Source organism: Schistocerca nitens, chromosome 6 (assembly GCF_023898315.1).
Source record: "Schistocerca nitens isolate TAMUIC-IGC-003100 chromosome 6, iqSchNite1.1, whole genome shotgun sequence".
Lineage (NCBI taxonomy): Eukaryota > Metazoa > Arthropoda > Insecta > Orthoptera > Acrididae > Schistocerca > Schistocerca nitens.
In genome coordinates this window covers 38085421-38100468 of record NC_064619.1, presented here as the reverse complement: position 1 = coordinate 38100468, position 15048 = coordinate 38085421, and the positions used below count along the sequence as shown (strand labels likewise).

The following is a 15048-nucleotide window of genomic DNA, read 5'->3' as shown; positions in this document are numbered from 1 at the left end:
GGATACATGCGGACGTGCATTGTCGTGTTGGAACAGCAAGTTCCCTTGCCGGTCTAGGAATGGTAGAACGATGGGTTCGATGACGGTTTGGATGTACCGTGCACTATTCAGTGTCCCCTCGACGATCACCAGTGGTGTACGGCCAGTGTAGGAGATCGCTCCCCACACCATGATGCCGGGTGTTGGCCCTGTGTGCCTCGGTCGTATGCAGTCCTGATTGTGGCGCTCACCTGCACGGCGCCAAACACGCATACGACCATCATTGGCACCAAGGCAGAAGCGACTCTCATCGCTGAAGACGACACGTCTCCATTCGTCCCTCCATTCACGCCTGTCGCGACACCACTGGAGGCAGGCTGCACGATGTTGGGGCGTGAGCGGAAGACGGCCTAACGGTGTGCGGGACCGTAGCCCAGCTTCATGGAGACGGTTGCGAATGGTCCTCGCCGATACCCCAGGAGCAACAGTGTCCCTAATTTGCTGGGAAGTGGCGGTGCGGTCCCCTACGGCACTGCGTAGGATCCTACGGTCTTGGCATGCATCCGTGCGTCGCTGTGGTCCGGTCCCAGGTCGACGGGCACGTGCACCTTCCGCCGACCACTGGCGACAACATCGATGTACTGTGGAGACCTCACGCCCCACGTGTTGAGCAATTCGGCGGTACGTCCACCCGGCCTCCCGCATGCCCACTATACGCCCTCGCTCAAAGTCCGTCAACTGCACATACGGTTCACGTCCACGCTGTCGCGGCATGCTACCAGTGTTAAAGACTGCGATGGACCTCCGTATGCCACGGCAAACTGGCTGACACTGACGGCGGCGGTGCACAAATGCTGCGCAGCTAGCGCCATTCGACGACCAACACCGCGGTTCCTGGTGTGTCCGCTGTGCCGTGCGTGTGATCATTGCTTGTACAGCCCTCTCGCAGTGTCCGGAGCAAGTATGGTGGGTCTGACACACCGGTGTCAATGTGTTCTTTTTTCCATTTCCAGGAGTGTATGTTCGCATAATTACGGAAGGCTAAAATATGTCGTTAGTTTCAGGTTTTATTTCCACCTTTCTGACAGTCAAGCATTAATCACCTTGCAGAACAATGAAGTTATTTTTGTCGGTTTGCTAAAGATATTTGGCTTTTATTAATATTTTGTGCTGAGGCAGTCAATTTATTTGAAACGAAGTGTTTAATTTCACACTGATGGCTAGTTTCAACTGTTCGCTGTATTTCAAGTGCATGTTTTCCATCTTCTAGCTCGTATGGCATTATGCCATAATAAAGAACCAAACATGAGATAATACAAATTCAAATGGCTCTGAACACTATGGGACTTAACTTCTGATGTCATCAGTCCCCTAGAACTTAGAACTACTTAAACCTAACTAACCTAAGGACATCACACACATCAATGCCCGAGGCAGGATTCGAACCTGCGACCGTAGTGGTCACACGGTTCTAGACTGTAGTGCTTAGAACCGCTCGGCCATTCCGGCTGGCCTTAGATAATACAGTACTTGTACTCAAGAAAATTTACATCCGAATCTGGACATACAATTGTGCACTTTAAGCCGAATTATGCATTTTAGTATAGTTCATGAAATTCCGATGCTCCTGAAGTATCCTTTGATGTCTGGTTTCTTTTATGACATAATGCAAGATCTTTTAATATTTTACACGTACGAACATACGAGCTTCCTGCATCATCGTAGCTACGCAGGCGCAGTGACGCCTGTTACCTGGCGCTCTCTGGCAACCGCTGAAACGAACCGATTTCTAACAGGTCACAGGAAAATATTGCGAATGGTGGTTTGAAAAGTGTTACTTTCAAAGTAAATTTCCTTTTACGTAAGATGAACTATGAGCGAGAATGCACGATGAATTTCTTAAATCACAGAGCGTTTGAGTCTCATTTAAAAATCAAAATAAATGAGGACGACCTTCTAGAAGAATTTCGAGCCCAGATAATCAGACATTTACATTGTTATTAAAAATTTTACTAGCACATTTGTGTGATGTATCTTAAAGTGTAACACGCGCAAATTATCAGCATTATATGTGGAAGCTTAGCTTCTCTTGCAGCTTATTAATCTTAGAGACCAATATTATTTGTGAAAGCATTGTTTTTCTTCTAGCAAAACTATGTATATTAATTTAAACCATTAACTTTTCATTTTGTGTGTTCACGCTACTTAAGAGTGGTCTTGCTATTGGTTGACTACACTACGTGTCCTGTGCTGTCATCAGCTGCCGAGATCACGTGACATGAGCTATGACTGGCTTACAAAAGCGCGTCGCAATCTCGATTTCATTGCTTCGGAAAGTAGCCTGCAGTGTTTGGTGGAATTTGAATTTATACCTCCGTAAAACCCTCCCCCGTGTTTCGTTTTCTAAAGTGCCGGCAAATTCTACGTCTGTGTAGAAAACCATAAACATTCTAAGGATTAAGGATTGATAAGTTTTACAGTGCCGAGGAAAAGTATACTGTCATTTAACACAGAAAAAGTGTATTTTCAACCGGGAAATCCAGGAATTTTGTTTCTTTGTCCACGTATACACCCTGACCCAGTTGACAGTGGCCCATATTCTGGTGCACTGTCACACTTTGACTGCCCAGCGACGAAATATTGGGTTACTGGACTCATCACTGCTAATTTTATCTGACAATGCCTCATCAGCTGATTTAGTTCTATGTTTTATTTGTGAGGGAGGGTCTTATCATTTGATCTAAGTTTTAGTGCATGTCCTTTGTCCCTCAGTGTCCTCCACCCTAGTGCTTCTGGGGTGGAGGTTTTAATGTGTTGCAGAGTGACTGGCTTCTCCTTTTTTGTTCTCATGGTCAGCCAGCCATGGTAATCTGCTTTATTGTTCTAATCTCTTCATCCCATTTCTTGTGTTTCTGTGGTTTTCTTGTCCCCTTTTGTCCATTTACATGTTTGTTGCCCCTTATTGTTCTTGTGATTTTTCCTTTCATTCCATTTTGAGTTGTCAGTCTCGTTTGTTTTATTCTCGCACTTGTGGCATTGTTTTATTCAGAACAAGGGATTGATGACGTCGTAGTTTGGTCCCTTTCCCCTCTCTTAATCCAACCAACCAACCAACAGCCTACATCACCATATAAGCGGCTTAAAAAAAGTAGGTCACACTCTTGGGAACATATCCTTGTTGACTAAATTGCTCATGAACTGAACTTTAGGATTTAAATAAATTTTTGGCGTGCTCAAAATCACATGCTGTTTCATTCTATTGCAATTTTCAACACAGATGTTGGACAAAAGGAAGCAGAAGACCATGGGATTGATTTTATACTTGCATCCCATCATAGCCGGAAACATTCATGCTTGAATAAAAATATTGCTGGAACCTTAACTTAGCGAAAAAAAGGCCAACTCCATATGGGTTTTTTTTTTTTTTTTTTTTTCTCTCTCTCTCTCTCTCTCTCTCTCCAGATTCCTGTTTTTAAACATTGTGTTTACGACTAATCCAGTGAATTAAAACGTTTGTTCATGTAGGATAACAGCAAGTATTCTTTTTGTGAATACTAAACACATCCATATCTAGAGGCTAAAAATGCATTGATGAAGAAGTGCCTTTGCAATAGTTTGCCCTACTGTACATTAGATAATATTTCATAGATTGTAAATTATTTTACTTCCTTATGTGTAACACCAACAAGTTGTATCCATTGTTGTATTTTTAAACAGATCTAATGAAATTGGTTGATTACTGCTATGGAAAAGTGACATTAGCAACTGAATTGCGTTCTCACTAATAGATTATTTTAACAGTAGAGTAAGCTATGGTGGTATAGATGAAAATAGTGGGAATGGAGGAGTGAAAGAGGCATGAGTTAATGAAATTAGACACACATAACTCTGAGATAATTTCTTGACAAGGATATTTCTCCAACTTGTGTGGTTGTGTCGCTCACCAGTTTCCTCCTCCTCCCCCTCCCCCTCAAATTATTTATCTATTTAAAAACATGATTTCATCTTTATTTACAGATAAATTGTCAGATGTGGACCTGCCAACACTACTAACTAGAGCTGAACTAGCTGCAGCGAAGGCAAATGATGATGACGACGACGATGATGAACGAGAAGAGGGTGAAGCAGAGGCTACAGACAAGGAAGAGGGCGAAGCAGAGGCTACAGACAAGGAAGACACCACTAATCCTCCTCCTCCCCCATCACCAGCAACAGATGGACGGGATAACAGCAGTGACGGAGAGGATAGGACTGCACAGATATCGTTTGAGAACAGAGGTTGTGAAAGCAACCGCTGTACTGTCACCTACGATGACGACGACTTCCTGGATGTGTCTTGCAACCCCATGGACCTGTTTTAGGTCTCAAATGTGCAGTTCAGTGTACTAAATGACTGATGGAAGAATTAAATGTGCAAACTTGAACTTTTTTCTTTGATGAAAAATTTTTACTTGTTCACTAAAATAAAGTTACTATCAAAGTGGAGATGACTGTTAATTTGGTGTGCTCTTAGTAACACTTGCAGTTGAAAAATTATGATGATTATTGTTTCAATTACAGATTTCAGTCAGCATTGGCAGTCAGAAGCCAATTTCTGAATAGGGTACGCAACCAAATCTAAATTCTCACAGAAAACATTGTGAAAATCTCACTCAGAGAGAGATATCAAAATTTGTTTAATGTAGTTTTCTCACAGAATCTGGAAGCTTATGGTTATCAGATGTGATGAAGTTGCAGTATGAGCACTAGGTGTCTGGCTGGGGCTCAGATAGTTGTATCTGTTCAGGAATACAACAGACCATAATTTCAGAACAGACAAAACCAATTTGGAAGTCAATTTCAAGAATCCAGTAGAGAGCACAACTATTATATGCTGCTATGCTCCTCATTATCAAACTAAATTCACAGAAATGGCAGTGGAAAATCATAGAAGAATTTAAATAATTTAGCAATAAAGATAACCACTCACCAAATATTAGAGATGTTGAGTTATCTTCAGGCACATAAACATGACTGAAAACTTTGCTAGCTTTCGACGAATCCTTTTTAGAACTGATTCGTCCGAAAGCTAGCAAAGTTTCAGTCTTATTTATGTGCCTGTTGGCACCTCTACTGGTCTGTGAGTTGTTACCTAAATTCTCAGAAAGAAATTTTTGCCCACAAACTTGATAATAATCAATCATATGACAAAAAAGAAAAAGTTTTATTATAAAAGCAGTAGTTCATTTTGGATAGTAGTACCATCAGCCTCCATATACTCTAAAAAATAAAAATGAATTATGCGATGCTAATAGACATTTTGTAAGAAATCAGTTACATTGTATTACTAGAAAGATTCTTTACCCAAATTATTGGAATTTATGACTAAAACCTGTCCTGTGTCTGCAGTTTACTAGTCAGTTAAAATTCTGATGATGGCGGAAGGTGGGAGCGGGGCGGCTTTCAAGTGCCCCCAGTGAATCAGAATTTTATTGTTTCATTATAAACAAATTTAAATCATTAATCAATGTATTGGTGGCTCAGCAAGTACAAATGGTGTATTTAGTAGTATGATGATTTACAACATTTTAAACATAATTAATATAATTTGGACACATTATCTATAATATGAAATATCTAAGTTAATCTTTAATCTTCAACTGCCAGCACACGTTTCGACCTTATACTCCAAAGATAATGCTTTTGTTGCCAAAAAATTCCTTTATTTAATAATAGCTTTTGTGTCCAAGAATGAAGTAAAGTGCGGGGATAGAGTTTTGGTAGAATGGAACTTGATGTTGTCTTTTGTTCAATGTAAGGATGTTAAAGTAAGTGGGTTGTTGTAAAGATAGACATTTCATAAAGACTATGTTCCTTCCTCATGGAAGAAAGAAGGATAGGTTGTGGAATACTGGGATGGGGAGACAAATGACAGATAACAAGCTGAGAGGAATCCACCTGTCATGAAGAAAATGAGAGATAAAGATGAAGGGGAAGGGGTCAGAGAGAGTTGGAGGTACAACAGGGTGTATAAGGGGACAAAAAAGTTTCCTGGTTAAAAATAAACTTTTTCCTGGGTGAAAATACACTTTTTGTGTGGTGAAAGCATATGTTAAGAGACAATGCACTTCCCCTTGGAGCTGTAAAAATTATCAGTCCTTTGAATGGTAAAGGTTTTATACACCAGCTTAGAACTTCTGGCACTTTTAAGAAATGAAACACATGACAAAAAAAGCCATGCATCTTTGAAGCGTGGGAACATATACAATGCGTATTTTGTAAAAAAAAAAAAAGTGTAAATACAAATTCCACAACATTAACTTCTGAAGCACAGAAATTGAGATTGCGATGTGTTTTTGTCAGCCAGCCACAGGTCATATCAAGTGATCTCGCCAGTTCGGTGACAGCAGATAGTCAGAGCACAGGACACATGATGGAGTCAGTCAATAGTAACATCACTATTAAGCAGTGCAAACACACAGGTGGGAAAAGTTACTGGTTTAAATTAAAGTAGATAAAGTATAGCTACAAGAAACGCTAAGCTTTACATATAACATTGGTTGTCAAAAATGTTTTGCTGTTTTTTCTGAGGCGTGTGGCTATGAAGAATCCTAAGAATGCAGCTTAAATTGCAGCAGCTGAATATTTCTGACAAACACAATTATAAATTTCTGTGCAGTGAACATTTTGTGGGTTATCGGGCTGAATATGTGTTTTCCATAGAAAAGCCAATTACGTGTGAAATTGCTCAATAACTCACCTCGCACTTTCTTTTTGAAGGATAATTGTGCTTTTTGCTCTCATTACCGCATAAATTGTAATCTACAAAAGAACTAAAATAAATATGTAAAACTAACCTTGAAGTTTGGTCTCTTTTAGCGCATGTTACCCATTTAGATACATCAGACACACACACGTGCCAGTAAAATTTTAAATAATGGCATAAATGGATGGTCTTCTGGGTCCAAAGTTTTCTAAGTGCCTGGTCTTTAAAATGTGATAAGTTTTTAATGAGAGTCAGACACTCTGTAATGTAAGAAATTCATTGCACATTCTCACACATAACACAATTCATCTTGTGTAAAAGGAAATTTACATTCAAAATAACACTTCTCAAACCATCATTTGCAATATTTTCCCACGACCTGTTAGAACTGTAAACAGTTGTAATGTCAGTCATTGAAAGCAGTTTATTGTTACGAAGTATGGCATAGTCTTTGACCTAAAACCTCTGACACATTTTGCTGTCAACAGACGCTGTGTACTGTATTTTGTTGTTGTAAATGATGCAGCTTCTTTGCAGCTAAAGTTGTATTTTGGTGTTATTATCTTGTTTGTGTTTGATTGGTACAGTATTATTCTGCAGTAGCGGGCGGAAGTAAAATTATTTGTCAGAATATCAGTTCTTACGAGTCAAAATTACAAAAATTTAACAGAAAACTAAAACAGCGAAAAATTCCTGGGATTCTAAAAAATTCCCTGGTTTTTCCCAGATTTTACCCTGGTGAAAAAATTCCTGTATTTTTCCTGGATTTCCAGGTTGTCCTGTGGCATATACACACTGTATAGGATAACACGTTGATAAGTTTCAGTCCAGATATATGTTTAAAAGACTGGGAGGGAAGTAGAGGTGGATCAAGGAGGACGAAAAATGAAAGATGGAATAATTAGTGTAGTTAATAGCTAGCAGAAAGGGGAGAGGGAAGGATGGAAATAAAAATTAATTGAGTAAATAATGAAATTCCATCAATTAAGGAAACACACCATTTTTAAGTCTTTCTGGTTATCTATATACTTGGAGTTTTGCCTCGTGAAGGTAAGTAATTACTGGTCATTAGCTCCTTTTCATTTTACAGTCTTGTCATTTGAATTTTTCATTTGATGCAATTGGCCAAGATTTCATAAATATGTAGACATGACAGGAAATGGTTACAAGTTTTACATCTCAGAATAGCAAATGGCACCAATTGCTAAGCTCTGTATTACACATATTGTTAACAGAACATACACTATGACTTCAGTGTCCAACCTTGACAATGGTAGAAGCTTCTATGTGAAGAAGTCAACCTTGATGTGTGCCATTGGGATGGAGAGCTGTGAAACCAAAACCGTCTATAGTGAACAACGTCTGGGATACTTCCTCTGCCGTAGTTATATTAGTTTGGCTGAATTATGCATGTCCCTACTTGAGTTCATATCCTCAGTGTCTTCTTGGAACTAAATAGTCTGCAGTTCCCAAAGTCTCAGCTCTTCCATTGTGATCTCGTAGATCAGGGACGGACTTCAAACACTAAACGTACCAAAAGCTTTTGGAGCATAGCTCCCTGAATGTTTCATGAATAGAAATCTCATGTTCAAAATATATTTAGGAATTAAAAATGACTTACAAGTAACAGTGCTAAGAAGCTAAATGCATAAAAAAACTTCTGTAAAAATAATTTTTTCAAAATGTGCTTGATTTTTTGTAATAATAATAATAACAATAATAATAATCATAATAATAATAGGCATGTCTGCAGTACATGCCACTTATACTGGTGTTTAAGTACAGGTGCCATAAGAAGGGGCAAATAATGTGGATTGTTTCAAAGTGTGTGACTGGTGGATACTGTCAACAGCAGCAATTCATGCGTCTTAAGTTTGCAACTCTACAGTCCTTTGCTACGATTACCACTGTAGCAGTCTAAATTGATTTATATATTAACTGTCCATTGAAGAGAGTGATATTTACCTCATCTTTCTTGAAGAAAAGATGAACCTTCCAGCTCCTTGATAAAGAAAGCAGTATAATATCACAAATAATATCGCCTTGTTTTCCGAAGTTTACTGACTACGGTGTATCCAGGCATCATTTTTAAGATGAGCAATTTATAAATGAAAGAAACAGCCTCCCTTTCCAGAAGATATATTGTAAAAACTTTTACACAAATATATATTGTTGTCAGACAGGTGCACAATACATCCACCCAGAATCATGAACAGGAAAAGACAGATAGTTGAAGAGTGAAAAATTAGATATTGGCTTAAGGAAACATTAGAGTACAGGCATGATACTCATCTCCAGGGTATGCGTGATTTAAATCTTTTTACAACCAGTTTTCTAACATTTTCTTGTATGGCTGTGAGTGGCACATTACTACTTATAGACACATCAGCGTGTGTTGATGCACCAACAAATTGGACAGCTTTATTCACAGTGTGGTCACAGGCACATCCAAACACAATATTTCCTTTCTACCATTCTGTCATGTCTCCATGTTGACCTATCTTACTGCGTTCATTCTATATAACCAACTGGCACACACCCCTTTGCTGCGATGAAGTGCTCCAGAGTGATCAGTGTGTTTTTAAGGGAGTGACTAATATTTTGTCAGGTGAGCGTATGTATAGGAGGTATTAGGAAGTGTCCTATTACTATTATAATCAAGATTGGAATTCTCCAGACCAGCAAAGGAATATTTGCCTGTACAGTGGTGAAGCTGTTCACTTAAATTACTGCCACCTAGAATCCAAGACAGCACTGTTGCAGAGTAAGAGTGGTGGGTCAGATTCTAGTTCTGCAAGTTATGAAGTTCACAATGACTACTACTCCAAATGGGGTTTGAATTCAGCATTTGTCTGCAGTGCATAACGGTTCACTGCACTACAACGAAGTCCTTTATGTAACCTCCTACTATGAGTGATAAGATTATTTTTCTATATCTTTTTAATTTAATATTTTCTGACACATGGAAACAAGACTTCTTTCCCTAAACTTAGAAAGAGTGTGTATGTTCAAATAGCTATTATTGTCTAGCCTTCAACAGCTGTGGGGGAAGTATCTGTTGTCACTTTGCCTGAATCTCAAAATGAAGACAGAATGTTAGTTGCTTTTAGTGTGGGTTTGGGAGATATTGATACCATTCCATTTTTGATAACCTTACCTTGTTGTGACTGACTCCACAATAGGTTTTACTATGTAGATATCAATTTATAGGTTTTTTAAAAAGTTTAGAAGACCTACCATTCTATTTGGAGGTATATCATCGTCAGTCAGCTTCACACATTATTTCAGATGGTTCCAGTGACTTAAAAAAATTGGGTAACACTGCTCCCAACCAGAAGATGTAAGTTGAACGCCACAGTGGTTTACTGGGTTATAGCGGGACTTGCAGTTTGACCTACGTGTACATATGTACAGCTGGCTGCAATGTGCTACCACTACAGCTTGACTGGGGTGAGAGGTTGTGTTCGGTGGGGTTGGGAATGGGAGAAAGTAGTATGAGAGGGAGGGGGTTGGGGAAGATTGGCTGACAGCTAGAAGGGAGGGGCAGCAGATGCACAGGATAGGAATGTAGCACCAGTGACCTCTTCTGGCAGCAGTTAGAGGTAGTTGTGTGCAGCACATAATGATGTGGATGGGTTAGATTTGACATAGAGAGGAGCAGGAGGAAGGCCGTGAAGAGAGAAATGTGAGGATGAGTTGGATCATGGGTTAAAGTTGGTGTGTGGCAGGTGTTAGTGAAGGTTGAGACCAGGATTAGTACAGGATTGAACTGTGTGGTACAACGACTGTCGTCGTCTACATTAAGGTGCTGGTGGTGGGGGGTTCTAGATGGCACAGACTGTGAAGTAGCCATTGAAATTGAGCATGTAGTGCTTAACAAGACATTCTGCCACTATGTTGTCAACTCTGCACTCAGTCATAGTTTCGTGGTGACCATTCATTTGAGTTGGTTGTTGGTCATGACCACATAGAATGTTACACAGAAGTTGTAACAGAGAAAGGGGTTAGGAGTAAGTTTGTCATTGGGATGGACTAGGATATGACTGCTGTCACAGGTGGCCCTACCTCAGATAGGATAGGACTGTCTTGTGATTGGAGTGAAGTAGGATGTGCATCAGACAAGCCTTGCTTCTGCACCTACCACAAGGGTGAGACCTGCATGGCAAGGGGTTAGGAGTAGGTGTGTCATAAAGATGGACTGGGATATTTCATAGATTGGGTGGGCTGCAGAATCCCATTTTGGAAGGGGTGGGAAGGATCGTGAGTAATGTGTTCCTCATTCCCGGGTATGATGATAAGCAGAGTCCTGGCAAAGGATATGGCTAAGTTGTTCAGTTTGGGAGGTGGTAGAGGGGGGGGGGGGAGGGTCCTTCATGGCCTGTTCTTGATGGTGACGTAATTTTTTATATTTCAGAAAATTTTTTTTTAATTTACAATCATAAAGGGGAATGTATTGTGACAATGAAAATTTGAGCTAGAGCTAACTGAAACAGGAGACATGGCTACCACTCACTCACAGTGATTGTAAAAATGTAGCTCTAATACTAGACATACCTGTGCAGAGTCATTTCCAGAGACACACTGCCTAAATCGATTGTTGATGGCTTCAAGTCACATTAAAACACACTGTGCATAAGTCAATCTATTTTTGGAAGTGAAAATGTCTCTCACACTTGAAATAGTATATTTGTACAGTCATCTATAGGTGGGAGTAGCTTCTTGTTCTTTATTCATTTGCAATAATAAGTTCTTCGCTGTGATGGAATATAGAGACAGAGTAAAAATTTTGAAAATGTGGAAAATTACAGTATCATAAAACAACAAAAATCTTTCAAACCTTAAATATAAGAGGTTGTAATGTTTGACAGTAGGATCATCAAGTTCAGTTTTAAACATCTTTTCCAGAGTGTCTCTAAAACAAACAAAAAAAAATCATTTTATTAGAAAATAAAGAAAATAGGTGGTGATATTAGCAACACCGCATTAAACAGTGCACAAATTTGCTGCATAAATTTTTGATGGCATGTTTTTGTGTGTTATTTACTCCGGGAACATTCATAAACAACTGCTGCAGCTCAGGAAGCAAGAAGTCCTAAAACTGTGACTTCATGCAGCACGTAATTTGAAATCCAAAACAACATGAAATATACAATAATGGGCTTTCATATTAATTTCATTCTTTAACCAAGTGATAAACATGAGACGAAAGGATTGAGTTTTTCATTGCTAAGAGAAATGCATCAAAAAGAGAGGGGTTCCAACTCTTATTTAAAAATGCAATTACAGGAAATGAGTATAGTCAACATACCTAATTAAAACTGTCTGACAGACCAGTATTCAAGCTTGCAACCTCTTTCACTAAGCTATCCACTCATGACTCACAACCTACCTTCACAGTTCTACTTGTGCCAGTACATCTCTTGTTATCTAGAATTTTTGCAGATAGTCCCTTGCATACTGTGCTGGTATAGCACTTCCTGGGAGTTAGAACAGTAGAGGAGAGAGGTCCTGCAGGATTGAAGCTGTGAGAGCAGCTCAGATATCATGTCTGGATAACTCAGTCGGTAAGGTGAAATTCTGGCTTCAAATCTGAAAGTGGCGCAGAATTTTAATCTGTTACAAAGTTTCAAAAGAGCCTGCAATTTGCCAAAAGAGTGAAAAATGTAATTCTGGAATCATTCCGATTTTTATTCATTCATTCTGGCCACTTGAAAGATAAGGAGAGCATTCCATCACTTTGGAATTACTGTGGAAAGCATGCTGAAGGACAACAGGAAAACTTCTCAATGTGGGCCATTGACCATGTAGGTACAGAAATATTGTCGATTTGGTCTTCAGACCTGAAGACAGGTTTGATGCAGCTCTCCCCACTAGTCAATCATGTGCAAGACATTTCTTCCTACAGCCACTTAATCTACTTGAAGAGTGCCAAGTCTCTGTTTGTCTCCCTGTAATTGCTTATACCTCACTTCCTTCCATTACCAAATTAATTATTCAACGATACCTCAGAATTTGTCCTATCAATCAATTTGTTCATTTAGTCAAGTTGTGGCATTAATTTCTTTTCTCCCTGATTTGATTCAGCACTGCTTCATTATTATCAGATTTACCCATCTAATCTTCAGCATTGTTCTGTAGCACTACATTTCAAAAGCTTCTATTCTCATCATATCTGTACTGCATATCCTCCATGGTTTTTACATCAAATCAATATTGTCGCAGAAGCTGAGTAGCACCGTCATTGTGGTGTAGTGGTTACGATGACTTGTTCCCGGACTAAGAGGACATAACACCGAGACGCTGTTCTCTTAAGGAGGGAGCAATGTCGCAGAAGAAGCTGAGCTGGTTATGATAGTAAACTGTTGCATGGAGGGTCGTTGAGTTCAAAACTCACCTGAACTGTAAAATTTTAATTTCCATATTCGGTTCGAGTACATTCTAGAAGTATCCACATATGTCAAGAATCATTGTACTGGAATGTTCTGTAACTGTATATATACTGTATGTGTTCTGGCCGGAGGCAGTTCGCTCTGCACTCTTGTATGTGCAAGTGTTGAATAAACTTTCATTAAGCGAAGTTAGTGTTCGCCATTCATATAATTACACCTTCTTCTATGTGACATTATTCTGGTGGAGGTGTTGGGTATTAGAATTTGTGATAGCGCACATTATCGACGACACAGAGGCTCCCATCAGGCCACGACAGAGCCGCCGTTTATGAGACGAGAAACTCGAGTTTGAGCCATATTCAACAGATCACAATCTATCCAAGACAGAAGGAGAAGAGGACGTTACGATGACAGCAACTGTGTGCCACCATATGAGGCATCCTTCCGGGTTCTCTGGTGACGATGGCCAAGATCCAAACAAGTGGATGAAGGTATACTAGCATATAGCCAAATTTAACAAATGGGATGACACCGTGTGTTTGGCTAATGTATTTTTCTACTTGGAGGGCACTGCCAAGCAATGGTATGAGAACAACGAGGAGAAGTTCACAAGCTGGAAAGTATTTCGGCGACACACATGACAAATGAAGTGCAAGGCTGAAGATAAATTAAAGACAGGACCCAGCGTCCAGGAGAAACGACAGCGTCCTACACTGAAGACGTCTTGCAGCTGTGTAAAATAGTGGATCCTAGAATGAAGGAGAAAGATAACCTGCACGTATCATGAAGGGTGTTGCTGAGGACATGTATCAAGCCCTACTCCTAAGGAGGTTTCAATAGCAGATGACTTCATAAAATTATGCCAGTATATCGAGACAACCCATAAAAAAAGAATTACACACATGAAGTCTGAATGGCTTCCAAATGTCGTATCGATGTCTGTGATGGAGGAAGGAACTGATTTCACAAGTGTTCTTTGTCAGATAGTGAGAGAGGAAGTTCAGAAGGCACTTGGATTGCATTGCGCGCAAAAAACCAAGACGCTTTAAGAGGTCATAAGGGAGGAAGTGGAACAGACATTGAACCCAATCTCTCGTCCTTCATTTCCCTTTAAAACGGTGAAAAAGTTGAGACCCAGTCGAAGTTACATTCCTACAATGCCGCATGAGGAACCTGTGTGGGCACCAAGGAAGATTGACCTCTGGAAGACCCAGGATAACCAACCAGTATATGTTTCCACTGCGGACGACCAGGACATATGGTGCGCTATTGTCGAGAAGGGAGGCTGATATTTGATGACGCCTGCGCCAGAAGACAGCAGATCGATCTTAGCCAACGCCAACTCTGGGATGACGAAGATGAACAAGAAGATGTGGGTGCAGGATGACGTATGTCACTGTCGCCCCAAGCTAGCTGGTGGAGAGTACGCTCCTCAACAAGCCGTTTAGAAGCTCCAGCTAATCACCTAGCCGTCGCAACCTGGAAAACTAAAGGGAGCGACCTTCCTTGGAGGTGAGGCCACTGAAGAGAAAAATCCTCTGCCGTCGACCACTACAAAAATGATAGGAAATTACGTCAATATCCTAATGGATGGCCGACCAGCCCAAGCTCTTGTGGACTCTGGAGTATCACATTCAGTCATTTTGTAGAAGTACCGTCGCCAGTTGCAGAAAACTGTATTCGTCGACAATAAAACATGTCTCTTGAAGGTGGCTAACGGGAAATATGTAAAAACCTACAGGAAGCTGTGTCATTCGTGTGGGTGTAAGTGGCCACACACAGCCCTTAGAATTCATCATCTTACATGATTGTAGTCATGACGTCATTCTCAGGTGAGACGTTTTGAAAGCTTTATTATAGATTGTGATCACTCGAATATTATGCTAGATGAGATGAGATACATACTGTGGACAGGAAGATGCGCATCCGAGTGTG

At 40.1% G+C, this 15048-nt stretch overlaps 1 protein-coding gene across 1 annotated transcript in view; it reads left to right on the top strand.

The window, feature by feature from the left end:
• LOC126262887 (phosphorylated adapter RNA export protein) overlaps positions 1-4462 on the top strand; it is a 115633-nt gene extending 111171 nt beyond the window's left edge. The window contains exon 6 of the mRNA XM_049959768.1: positions 3997-4462. Coding sequence (XP_049815725.1) covers positions 3997-4340 — 344 coding nt within the window. The 3' untranslated portion in view covers positions 4341-4462. The remainder of the gene's footprint in view (positions 1-3996) is intronic.
• Positions 4463-15048: the final 10586 nt, after the last annotated feature.